General features: G+C 37.4%; 1 protein-coding gene across 1 annotated transcript in view; it reads right to left on the bottom strand.

Annotated features, from left to right (window-relative positions):
• Nucleotides 1–12,663, bottom strand: part of LOC137950020 (ABC transporter C family member 13) — a 45,576-nt gene that overhangs the window by 19,383 nt on the left and 13,530 nt on the right. Inside the window, exons 10-14 of the mRNA XM_068796358.1 lie at nucleotides 11,130–11,190; nucleotides 10,884–10,971; nucleotides 7,235–7,353; nucleotides 6,289–6,386; nucleotides 6,071–6,137 (exon numbers count right to left, since the gene is read on the bottom strand). Coding sequence (XP_068652459.1) covers nucleotides 6,071–6,137; nucleotides 6,289–6,386; nucleotides 7,235–7,353; nucleotides 10,884–10,971; nucleotides 11,130–11,190 — 433 coding nt within the window. The remainder of the gene's footprint in view (nucleotides 1–6,070; nucleotides 6,138–6,288; nucleotides 6,387–7,234; nucleotides 7,354–10,883; nucleotides 10,972–11,129; nucleotides 11,191–12,663) is intronic.

The raw sequence follows: 12,663 nt of genomic DNA, 5'->3' as shown, positions 1-12,663 counted from the left end.
CCAATGCCGCCAAGGGGGAGAGGCTGAACTAGAGCACCGGCATATGACCACTTTAGAGTCTCCTTCAATCAGTAGCTTCCCTTGAAGTCTGTCTACAAAGCTAATTAATTTAATAAGTACAAAACTAATGCAAAGTATGTATACAATTTAAAAAAAATTACAAAGCACTATTTTAAGATAAAACAATACCCTTATGAGCAAATAGGCTATTTTTATTATGAAAAGTTATTATGAGGGAATAGATCTAAGACAGCTCTTTTTGCTCTTCCCTGGTTGAGTGGAAAATAGATTGAAGCCATTGAGAAAAAGTTTCTTTGGAGGCACACATCATCAAATTTCTGGTACCAACTGGACAGAAATTCGTAAGTGTAAGAAAAATGGTCTTGAAATTACCTCTTTCTGGTTGGAAAATTGGGTGGGAGAGAGTTGTCCAGTAGTCACTGTCCCAAAGTCTTTAGATTGGCCAGGGACCAGTATATTTTCGTCAAAAGCTCATATTGCAATGATGCAGGCCCCCATTGTTGGAATCTAAACTTAAGGAATGTATTGAGAGATGATGAGGCCTCCAATGTATATCAGTTGCTTTTAATCCTTGTAATTTGTATATCCAAGGATTGGAAGAAGAAATCATGGTTTAGAGATAAGAGGTAAGATCCTTCTGGAACATAGAGTGTTTGTTGACAGTATGCTTTTATTTGTGGTTATGACCTTAGGCATAATTCATTAGTACCAATCACAAGGGACATCCCGGCTCCCCCTAAAGCTACCTTCTTTGTGGTCCACAACAAAGGAATACGATTCTCTCAATTGCATTGTTTGTGGTGAAATGTGTTGTTGGTGTGATTCAACTTTTTTATCAAACAAACTTTCAGAAAAAAATAGTTTGAAAAGAAAAAAATCACCAGTTTTCAATGTTTTTAATAACAGTGAGAAAAAGGATTGCACTAGGTAGACGAGTACAAAAGCTAGGAATACAAAGAGGAAGCTAAAAAACAAGAAAAGAAAGACACCTCCATCAAAAGATCCAACGAAAGTCAGAGGGGGAGTGAGTCCTCCTACAGCAAGGTGCGGTCGGAAACTCCTTCCCTAACCAAAGAGTCAGCAATGCAGTTGGCACTTCCAAGGGGTGTGTTGCCAAGCAACATTCATATTTTCACATAGATCCTCAATTTCATCAAAATAAATTAACAAACACCCAGGTTGGTGCTTTTTTCCCACTAGCCTAGCTGATGACAAGGAATCCACTTCAATAATTAAGATAAGGTGAATCTCCCAACATAGAGTTGAATGTCATTGGGTAAGTCTCTCAACTTTGCTATGGTAGCATCCCCACGCCCTCAAGGAGCAAAGTATGTAAGGAGAATATTGCCTGAGGAGTCTCTAGGCACGCCACTTCCTACAGTTAGACCATGCTTACTGCATGAGCTGTCATCAAAGTTGAACTTAAGGCATCCCTCAAATGGAGCTGTCCAAGAGGCCATATCAGGGATCATGTAATCCGAGGAGTTGATTACTACCTTTCAACTTCTTTTGATGATAGTGCTAGAAAGTTGGGAGGTGTCATGCAGCTTACTTGCCTAAAATAGCCCACAATGGGTTGTCGCTTCAATGATCACCAGTTTTGAATTGATAGATTGTGAGTACATTATTCAGTTTGTTACAAGGAAATACTTATTATGACAAAAAACTTATTCCTTCAGATGCCTCCGATTCTTCTCCTCAAGTTGCTGGCTGAGAGTCCACAAAGCCTTGCCAGACTCCAAGTCTTGTTTGTAAAACAGCAGTAACATAACAACAATTTTTTTCTCCCCCTTTTGCTTTCTTTACCCAAAGGATCTCCCTGAAGTATGGAAACTTTCATTAGTGAACTGCAGGAAGTCAATGTTTTCTTATGTAGTCATTCCGCTAAAGTGAAAGTTAGATGGAGAGTTGTTTAGTATCTGTAATATTTATGGACCCTCTTCTAGTGGTATTCAGCCAAAGTATTGGCATGAGTTGCAGCAACAATGTGTTAAATCGGATGTTTCATCTCTTAATGGTCGGGATTATAATGTTATGAGATATACATATGAAAAGAGTAGTTCATCTTCTCATTTAACTACAAACATGAGACTTTTTTACGATTTTATAAATTCCTTTGGGGTGGTGGATATTCCCACTTCGGGAGCAAAGTTTACTTGGACTAATGGGCAAACTCCGTCTATGATGTCTAAGCTGGACAGACTTTTAGCTTCAGTGGACTGGGTAGATCTTTTTTGCAATTCCAATTCTTGATGCCTTCCTAGACCGGTCTCTGACCATTGCCCTATTCTTCTTGACGGTAGTTCTCTTTGTTGGGATCATCTCCTTTTCAATTTGAGAGAGTTTGGCACGAGGAGGAAGGTTTTGAAGAGAGGGTTGAGTTTGGCAAGTTTTAGGTCCACCTTCTTTCATCTTTTACTACAATTTGAAACAGCTGAAATTGAAGATCAAAGCTTGGTTGCGGGAATCTTTTGGTAGCATCAAACTTCAAAAGGATAATCTACTTCAATCCATCCAAAGCTTGGTGTGTGCAGAAAAAGACAGTGACTTTCTATGGGATCTAAGAAATCAGCATAAAGCTCAGCTCCATGCTATGGTGGCCACTGGCCAACAAGAGTGTGTAACTGGAAGTAGAGGGCACGATTCAAGTGGGTACATGAAGGGGATGTGAATACCAAGTTTTTTCATTTGTTGCTTCAGCTCATAAATGGAGGAACTCCGTTACTTAATTGAGGGTGAATGGCGTTCTATCCTTAGATCATAATCTCATAGGCTTCTTTGGTTAGCTTCTTTGGTTAACTTCTTTGCAGAGTTATACACAGATGAGCCACCAAACAGACCCTTCCTATCGACCTTGCCTTTCAATCTCTTTCATCAATGGAGGTGGCCTCTCTTGAACAGCCCTTACAAAGGAGGAAGTAGAAGCAGCAATTTCTTCCAAGCCTATAGATAAAAGACCATGTCCCGATGGGTTTCCGTCTGAATTTTATAAAGAGGCTGGTCTTTTTTGCAAAATGATGTCTTTGTTAAGGACCGTCAAATTCTGGATTCTGTTTTTAGGGCCCATGAGCATTTGCACTCTTTTCACCAATTGGGTAGTCAATGGGTTCTTCTAGAGTTTGATATGAAAAAAGGCTTTTTATAGGATAAGTTGGCATTTTTTGGATTGCATGATGAGTCAAAGGTTTTGGTCCTAAATGGTGGTTCTGGATCTCTAGTTGTATCTCCTCGGCTTCTTTCTCGGTATTGGTTAATGGGGAGGGTAATCCCTTTCCCGACACCTTTGGGCAATTTACTTCCCCTTTACTCCAATTTGCAGATGACACATTATGTTTTTGTGAGGTCAACTAACTATGTTAAGGACCTTTGGTCTATTTATGAATTAATTTTGGGTCAGAAATTAAATTGGTGTACATCAGCCCTTATAGGAGTGTACCTTTATGAGGAATTACAATTTTCTCTCAGTAGTGCTTTAGGCTGTCTAGTGTCAACCTTGCCCACTTTATATTTGGGTCTTCCTTTGTTTTTGGGACGGCCTATGGTTGACTTTGGGTGCCAATAGTGGAAAAATGGAAAAGAGGCTTAACAGGTTGAGAGGCAAATTGTTTAATTTTGCTTGAAGGACCACTTTGGTAAAGACTACTTCAGCAAGCATCCTAAGTACTACCTCTCCTAAATCCTATGTCCAAGGTCCATAGCTTTTAACATTGAATCACCTATGCATTGATTTCTTTGGAGAGGTGTTTTGGATCAGTTCTGGTATCATTTCATTAATGGGGATGAAATTTTTTTGCCTAAAGCAAATGGTGGTTTAAGTATAAAGTCTATCAGGTTGATGAAAAAAGCATTGTCAGCAAATTGGTTATGGCGTTTTGGAACTGAGCAATGCACTGTGAAGGCAGCTTCTTGAAGTCAAGAATGGCTATACTGCCGAATCTTAGCTGCCTCATGATTATGTCCCTGCCCTTAGTTCTAGTTTGTGGCACGCAACTGTTTTCATAAAACCTGATTTTGTTAATGAAATTTGTTTCCATGTTAGGAGTGATCTTCAAGTTTGATCCTGATTGGATGAGTGGATTGGGAATTTTTCTCTAGTTTTTTGTTCCCTTAACTTTTTAACATGGTTTTATCCTGAGATATTTTCGTTTCTTGATCATATGTGAGTGGTGCTTGAAATTTCAATTTTCCTTGTAATCTTAATGACATTGAAACAGTTAATGCAAGGAACCTTTTACCTTTGTTGGATAGTCATTTTATGATGTTTTCAGGTGAGGATGAGTTAATTTGGAAGATCAGCCCTTCCAATTTGTTTTCTGTTTCTTCATTTTATGGTTTTTTATCATCTAACCCACCCAACTTTCATGAAGCTTCAGTTTCATCTTGGAAATTTCCAGCTCTTCCTTAGGTTAAGCACTTCCTTCGGTGTGTATCTGAGGGAAAAATCTTCACTACCGATCAACGAGTTGAAGGGGGCAGGCATTTGACAATTTAAGTTGAAAGTTTTGTGGTGTTGAGGATGGGTCAATTAGTCATAACTTTAGTCAGTGTCCTTTTGTTTTCTCGGTTTGGAGTGTTTTCTATCAAATTTTGGTTTTTCTGTGTTTGCCAATGGTTTTTTTGAATTTTATGTTTCAATTTTTAAAGCATTCATTGTCAACTCAAGGGTGAATTTTGTAGCAAATTGCTTTTGCAACTGCAGTTAGGGCTTTGTGGAAAGAAAGAAATAATAGTTTTAAATGGTCGGCAACGACCTTTGGGAACTGTAATTGAGTCTATTGTTCATTATACACACTTCTAGAGAGTAAATTTTCAGGGGTTCGTCATCTTTCAAGTCTGTTTTAAAAATGCCTCTTGCGAGTCTTTCGAAATTTCAGGGGTTCTGGATCTCCCAACTCTTCTTTTTTATAATGCTTTGCCTTTTAACGTTCATTGTTTTTGCCTTTCTTTTTCAATTTATTTTGGCGAAAGTGGCTTTCCCATCTTGTAATTTCTCTAGCATATTCTTTCTTTTAATATAATTCTCACCATTTTCACAAAAATAAAAATAAAGAATCATGTACTTCTATTGTACTCTTCTCTTATGGGAGCTCTCCTTGTGTGTGTGTGTATACGCTCACTTGAAATCAGTATCAATACAATGTTGGCTATCTTAGCCTATTGGCCTATAGTACTGCCTATCTTAGACTATTGGCTAATGATTATTGTTTCTATTTGACTAAATGTTGGGATTTAGAAGTATTTGATGATCCCAATTTGAGGAAATTTCTCAAATCTGCCTGCATCATCAACCTAATGCTTGCATCATCATCCATATAGCCTACACCATCTTGATTTCTTGCATTTAGGTCATTCTTTCATTGATTTATGGTTTCGATTGCTAGAACTGATCACTATTGGTTCTAAATTGAATGAATTGTGTGTTGCATTGCCCTAATTGAATTCGGTGTGGGGCCCACTTGACTACGCAAATGTTGAAATTTGGGAAAATAGGCTTCCTAAATGGACTAGTCATTTTGGGACGGACCTTGGACCCAACTTCACATGATTGGGAAAGAGGTTTCCTATGTTAGCTAGTCATTTTGGGATAGGCCTTGGACCCAACTTCACATGGTATCAGAGCAGGTACTCGTGTGTGGGCCTGCACCCAAATTATCTACATGTACGAGCCCAGAGAGCCTACACCGTGAGGGCGAGTGTTAAGGAATAGTCCCACATGGATTAGTGAGTACAATGATCTTGAGTTTATTAGTTGGGAAATAGGTTTCCTAAGTTAGCTAGTCCTTTTGGGATAGGCCTTGGACCCAAGTTCACAACTATATTTATTTATAAAAAAATTCTTTTGTTTTTAGTATAGAGACAAATGGTATAATAGCTAATAAATTGTTTGTGTTATAAGCACAGCCATAAGAAAATCTTTCGGGGAGAATTTGATCTTCTTATCATTATAACTTAATGGCCAAATGGTCTTTAAAATTTTTGATAGAATACATTAATGTTTCAGTCACTATCCACAAGTTACTTGAAGTAAAAAATTTAACAAAATAAGTACCTCTCATCTTTTTGCTTCATCATTTTTTCCGTTGCATTTGCAATCAAAGAGGAGATCCATTTATTCACTGCATAAGTTAAATACTAAAAACTTAAGGCAAAACAAGCAAATGGTGAAAAAAGAGTGAAAGCAAAGTAAAGAATTTAAAGACCTCCTTCAAAGCACAAGATCATAATGGAAAACAAGCAGTTGGCAAAGTCATTCAGTGGTTTTTTTACCTGGTATAAGCAAGATAGTTAGGGCAACTCCTGAAACAAAAGCAAACTTAACTTGTGTGTACAGAAGATAGAGTGCCACTCCTATCTGCAAGGGCAAACTGAGTTGGAAACACCAAATAAGTATTACTTAAAACTTAGACAGCCACACTACAATAATTGTGTGAAAATTGGGTCTAAATCCATCACAAAATGATTAGCCAGGGTCAAGAAATCTTTTCCCCACTAACAAGCATAATTTTTTTCCTAATACCTATGTGAGATCATTCCCACTAACACTTCCCCTTGTTTTTAAGCCTGAACAAATAGGCAATGAACCTAAGATGTAGATAACGTACAAGACATACAAATAACCACCCTACCACGTTAAAGTTGTGCCCTAATATTGTGTTAAAGTTAGGTCCAAGTCCACGCCCAAATGACTAGCCAAAGTTAAGTTTTTTTTTCAACTAAAAAACCGTAGGATGTTTCTTGACTTGATCTATGTGAGATCATTCCCAGTAACAAATTTTATATCAGTTTCGAGTTGACAGAAATAGGCAGTTTTGAAGATTAAAATTCCAATAGTAATAGCAGATAAGTTATTTTAAAGCAACCAGAGAAGAGAAAGAACGGATACAGAGAGAAAAAGAGAAAGGAACCACAAAAACAATATAATAATTAGGTGCCAAAATGATTAATTTCAGAGGCCAGTTGATCCTTTTCATAGTTGATCTTACTAATTAAAGTCTTACTGCTATGACTAAAAACTGTAAGAATCAGTAACCTGTCAAAAATGCTAATGCCACTCTTAACTGTCAAAACCTATCTGCCAGTAACTCTCACTGGGTAATAATTCTCTAAATAAAGAAAACAAATGACTGCTATATCTTAACGAAATGATAGAAAGTATTAAAACAGAAAATAGGTTATCTTCAAACTGAAAATCTAAAGAGAATACTTCTATTACCTCCATACATCATGAAAACTGTTACATAAATTAACAGTCCTATCAGCATCAATAGACATGAAAGTTTGAATTTCACCCTCTGAGAATTTGGAGCGGTTTGCTAAATTAATATGAAGGCACTGGAAAAAATTGTAAAAGAACATGTTATATTGGCATATCTTCAATTTAAGGACAAAAAGAACCACTAAAAATTAATGAAAAATTTCTGCTGTCAATAATAATCATTAACAATGTGGAGTTCTCTGCAGACTTTTGTAAGTTGTCAACTGAAAAATCAATGCACTTCAATTCTTATCTATCAACAAAACACAGACATTTCAATCAATAAAAGCATCATCATTTTTGAAGAAAAAAAACAAAGACATGCAATTGGATGGTAGCAAGAGGTAAGCCAGTGATCTAACTTAAGACAGTTATAAAAAAGATGGCTGAGTGACTCAATTGACAATAGGCAAGTCATTACTCAAACAAGCAAGCTTCAAACCCTCAACACACAGACTCCACTCTTTATGCACAGATACGCCAACCATGCTGAGCATAGACACCACTCTTTTCTATAACTCAGAACAAATCAAATAAATGAGAATTTCTATTCTATAAAGATCCTTCAAATGTATGAATTTTTTTTATCATCTTCAGCATGATGATAGCTACATTTTCTCATTAATTTTGGTTGCATTTGAAGACCTTGAATCTTGAATTACTTTACTATAGTGTGGCTAGCACAAAACTGCCACTTGAATTCATTATGTATATTAAGATTGAGTGTAGTTCCATCCCAAAATAGCTAGCCACTTAGCAGGCTTATTACTCAAGCTTATAAACTAACAACTTTTTCATAACACTTATCTATATGGGACTACTCCCACTAACACTCTCCCTCATGTTTAGGCTTAACATGCAAATAATGGGTCTGAGATGTGTAATATTGTTGGAGGATATCATGTAATTAGGGTGGCACTGAGGTAATTAGTTTACATTTTCTGTCTCTTATTCACTCTTATTAGGGTGAAGGGTGTATACATGTAATATTGATACTTTTGATACCTATAAATATGACTTATGGGGGAGGGTTTGGCCTAAGTCCAAAACCCTAATTTCCTCCTCTCTTTGGACGTGTATCATATTCTCTCTTCTCTCTTCTTCCTTCTTCCTGCTCTCTTTTCCCTAAAGTTATTACCTATGGAATCCTGAAAATCAACAAATATAGATGGGGTACAAACTCAAAGAAGTGCAAATAGGCTCAACAAGTAAACGTCTTGCTTTTAATAACATGTAAAGGTTGAATCTTGTTCAATCCTGAATGACTACCCACTTAGGAGTTCTATTATGCAACTTTATAAACCAACAATTTTTTTCATAACATGTATCTAAGTAGGACTATTCCCACTAACAAAGTAGAAAGAATGAAGTTTTTTCTGTACTTCCAAATCTCCTTGTGATATTGCCCCTTACAAAAATAACATGCACTTAGATAAAAGGTTAATTACCAAGTACAACTCTTTTATATATGTATTTTAAAGACGTACTTAAATTGTTCTATTTTCAAATATGACTTAGAATTAAAATGGAGAGGGAAAATATGGCTCATAACTAGTATAGCATAACTAAAGTTAAAAGACACTAAATGTAACCTTAAATAATTTTTTTGAAACAAAAAACATTAAAAATAGACATATTTTAAAGAGAACTAGGCCGGTGAAAGGAATCCTACCTCTTCTCTTATGGCATAGGAAGAATTTCCTAAGCATGCTCATTTCCCTCAACCATTGTTGGAAGAGGTATGGTAGGGGAAGGATGGCCCACTCCACTCACACACACACTCCACGAAAAGGAGATCTCTTCTGCAGAGGTGTAGAAGGGGACAACAGAGACCCTTATGTGCTTCAGTGCTCTCTTTTCCATAAAGAGAATCCTACCCTATTGCCAAGAGAGAAGGGGAATAATGTAGAACACTTTTTCTAACAATATTTTATTTATATCACATGATAAGTTCAAAAGAAAAATGATTCAAACTACAAAAACTAAAGTAAACAACCACAAACATATCCAACAAAACACCAGAAAAGAAAAAATGCATTCAAGAATCTTCCATGCATTAGATAACTGAATGGATTATTTGGCTTGATAAGGGTTTAGTGATCATGGCTAAGGGAAAATGATAAAAAATTCAATCCAGGTCTATCCAATTTGCTTTTACTTACCAAGTTAATAGAATTAAGTTTTAAAGAGGAAAGGAACAAGAGAATTGCATGTAAATGAACAAAGGATGTTAAAATTAGGCAAACCAAATTGAAAAGAGAAAGGAAACTGAACTTTAAGATTGGTTTTTACTACAGAACTGTGCTACAGAAACTTGCTAGTAGTTGCAGAAGTTCACATTATGGTAACTGTTAAATTGGGTCGAAAGCCCTATCCCAAAATGACTAGCCAACTTAGGAAACCTCTTTCCCAACTAATAAACTCAAGATTTTTGTACTCACTAATCCATGTGGGACTATTCCTTAACACCCCCCCTCACGTGTAGACCCTATTTTGTGGTTCTACAAGTGGATAATTTAGGAGTAGGCGGTTTAGGTGTAGGCCCTCTTTTGTGGTTCTACAAGTGGATAGTTTTGGGTCCAAGGCCCAATCCCAAAATGACTAGCCAACTTAGGAAACCTCTTTACCAACTAATAAACTCAAGATCTTTGTACTCACTAATCTATGTGGGACTATTCCTTAACACTCCCCCTCACGTGTAGACCTTCTTTTGTGGCTCTACAAGTAGATAATTTAGGAGTAGGCAGTTTAGGTGTAGGCCCCCTTTTGTGGCTCTACAAGTGGATAGTTTTAGGTGTAGGCCTTTTTTTGTGGCTTTACAAGTAGATAGTTTAGGCGTAGGCCCACATATAAGTACCTACTCTAATACCATGTTAAATTAGGTCGAAGGCCCTATCCCAAAGTGACTAGCCAACTTAGGAAACCTCTTTACCAACTAATAAACTCAAGATCTTTGTACTCACTAATCCATGTGGGACTATTCCTTAACAGTAACTTTCAGAAAAAAAAGGACGATTAATACAGAAGAGAAGGAAGATGCCACATCTTGGTTTAGAAAATCACTTCCAACAGCTTCTCACTCAATGATGAAAGCAAACTTCTATAACTCTCACTCATCAACTAACTTGAGAATAAGATACTTATGGATTTATGTGGCCTCTTAGCCTGAAAGTTTACTCACTAAACCTAGTCTTTAGAAAATGGCAAAATTGTAATGTTTCAAACACACAACCTTAAGTATTTTTATATATTCGTTGCCGGTTCTGGGATCGAAGCCATTATAGTTAATCATGGCAGGTAGAACTTGCTTTGGTAGAACAAGAACCAAAATTATCTTATTTAGGATTGTCAGTCAATATAATCTTTATTTTAAAGCCATAAAATGTTTAAAACTTTCTCCACAATTCCTTGTGATTCTCAGTAGGATTACAACACCAGAATGGAAAATATTATGAGCAAATCCTTCAAGTATATCAGCTTTTTGGTAAAGTGCATCAACAATCATGCATTTAATAATCAAAATGCAATGAAAGCACACACTTTGCTCCAGATATATGTCAGAATAATAATAACAGAAGATAAACCTTCATAAAAAATGTGGTCATACCTTGTGATAAACTATAGTCATGATACCAGACCGCAACTTTAACCTTAGGGTAGAAAGATGAAAAGTATACTGTGTGTCAAGAAAAGACCTGCAACATTTGAGAAAATTTTACAGTTTGTCTAGGTTAATAATCGATGAAGAGCTTGGCTTGGTCAAAAGTTGAGCCATAAGCTTTTTCTTTTTGTTGAATACAAATGTTAACAATAGAAAATAACAAGAATGATCTCGGAGATGAGTAGCTTTTACTTAATTGTGGAAAGAAGACCCAATGACATAGCAAGTACAAGACCATCCATCTCAGCAGAACCTAAAAAAATGACACAACTATATGCAGTCAACAGTCTTTCATGACAAAATAATAACATTTAGACATATTTCTTATGGTAAATAAGAGATTTTTTTTGAAAATTAAACTTGATATTTAGGATATATAGGAAAGGATCTGTGATAAACATTAGCTAATGGGGAAAAAAAAGATGGCAGACGCATGACGAAGGGAAGAAGTGGGTGACAGAGAGCGCAATCGGCGCTCTCGTCGCCAATTGGAAAACGACAATGATGGGCTTCAGCAAATTTCGCTGACAACTACAGAAGATGGTCTGCCTTGCTCCAACGGCGATGATCGGGTCTGCCCTCTTGGGTCTACAAGAAGTGTTTCCTCTGCACTCCAGCTTGACGATGACGGTAGAGGGAAGAATTGATTTACAGAGGATGAACAGAATGGATAGACGAAGGTTTACAGCAAGGAACATGGTATGATAGAAGCTAGCTCAAATTTGGTGAGCGGATTCACCGTCGATGGCACAGAGCTCATTTTGAAGACCATAGTGGATAGAAGGGGATATTACGTCCGCATTACTGTTTAGAACAGGGAGAGAGGTCCTTTATCTCAGTTCCCACGTCTACATGGCTCTCCTTTCTTCAGCATTTTTTTTAAATGATGCTGAATTTTATTAAATCAAAAGCTTAGAAGAGCAAGATTACAGGGGGTGGAAGCCTTCCCAAACAATGAGAAATTGCTAAGGTTCCAAATTTAGCCAATTTATCAGCCAAGGAATTGGCTGATCTAGGAATATGATTCCAAGTACAATGAATTGTGGACACAATGTCAGCATTTTGACGACGTTACAAGCGACTATGCACTGGCGCCAAGATTAAAGGAGTTAAGCATTGCCTCGATCACTTTCTCCTTTTTGGTCTTCAAATACATAAATGCCAGAGAGTGTAAGATCGTTCAATGCCGAGGAGACCTCGTCATGGCCTGGATCTATTTTTCCGAGCAAGTAGGCAACTCCTTTGACTGGACCACTTTCCGCAATTGCTTTCATTCGCTCATTTAGGGTGGCCGAAATCTATCTCAAACCCAATCCTCCCCAGTGAAATTGACCCTCACTTCCCCTCTCCCAACTTCAAAGCCATCGTTGAGCCTAGTCCCACCCCCCGACATTTGCTCCTGCTGTATTGCCTAAATACACCATCACCCTGCTTTCTTACTCCCTAATGATGGGACGCCAATCTCTCAACTTGGCAGTTGTTGTCGAGGTCCTCTTGCCAAACTGGGAATGTTCCACCCTCGCCTCCTGGTTCAAAGATCATCTCTGGCTCAACTACTGGCCAAATGTCTCCCTTTTGGGTCCACTTCAATGGCTCCTCCTCCCCCGATCCCCTGAAGATAAATCCGCTGCACTGAGCCTCCCTTGCTGGAACATACCTGCTTCGTCTCAAATTCAGAATGGAATGCAACCCCTCCAAAATCCACTTTGGCCAATGGATTTCGATC

The sequence above is a fragment of the Aristolochia californica genome, unplaced genomic scaffold (assembly GCF_029961685.1).
Source record: "Aristolochia californica isolate CCGP_79_NKW_82.1479 unplaced genomic scaffold, dmAriCali1.0.hap1 SCAF_14, whole genome shotgun sequence".
Classification (NCBI taxonomy): domain Eukaryota; kingdom Viridiplantae; phylum Streptophyta; class Magnoliopsida; order Piperales; family Aristolochiaceae; genus Aristolochia; species Aristolochia californica.
This window is presented reverse-complemented; position numbering and strand designations above follow the sequence as displayed.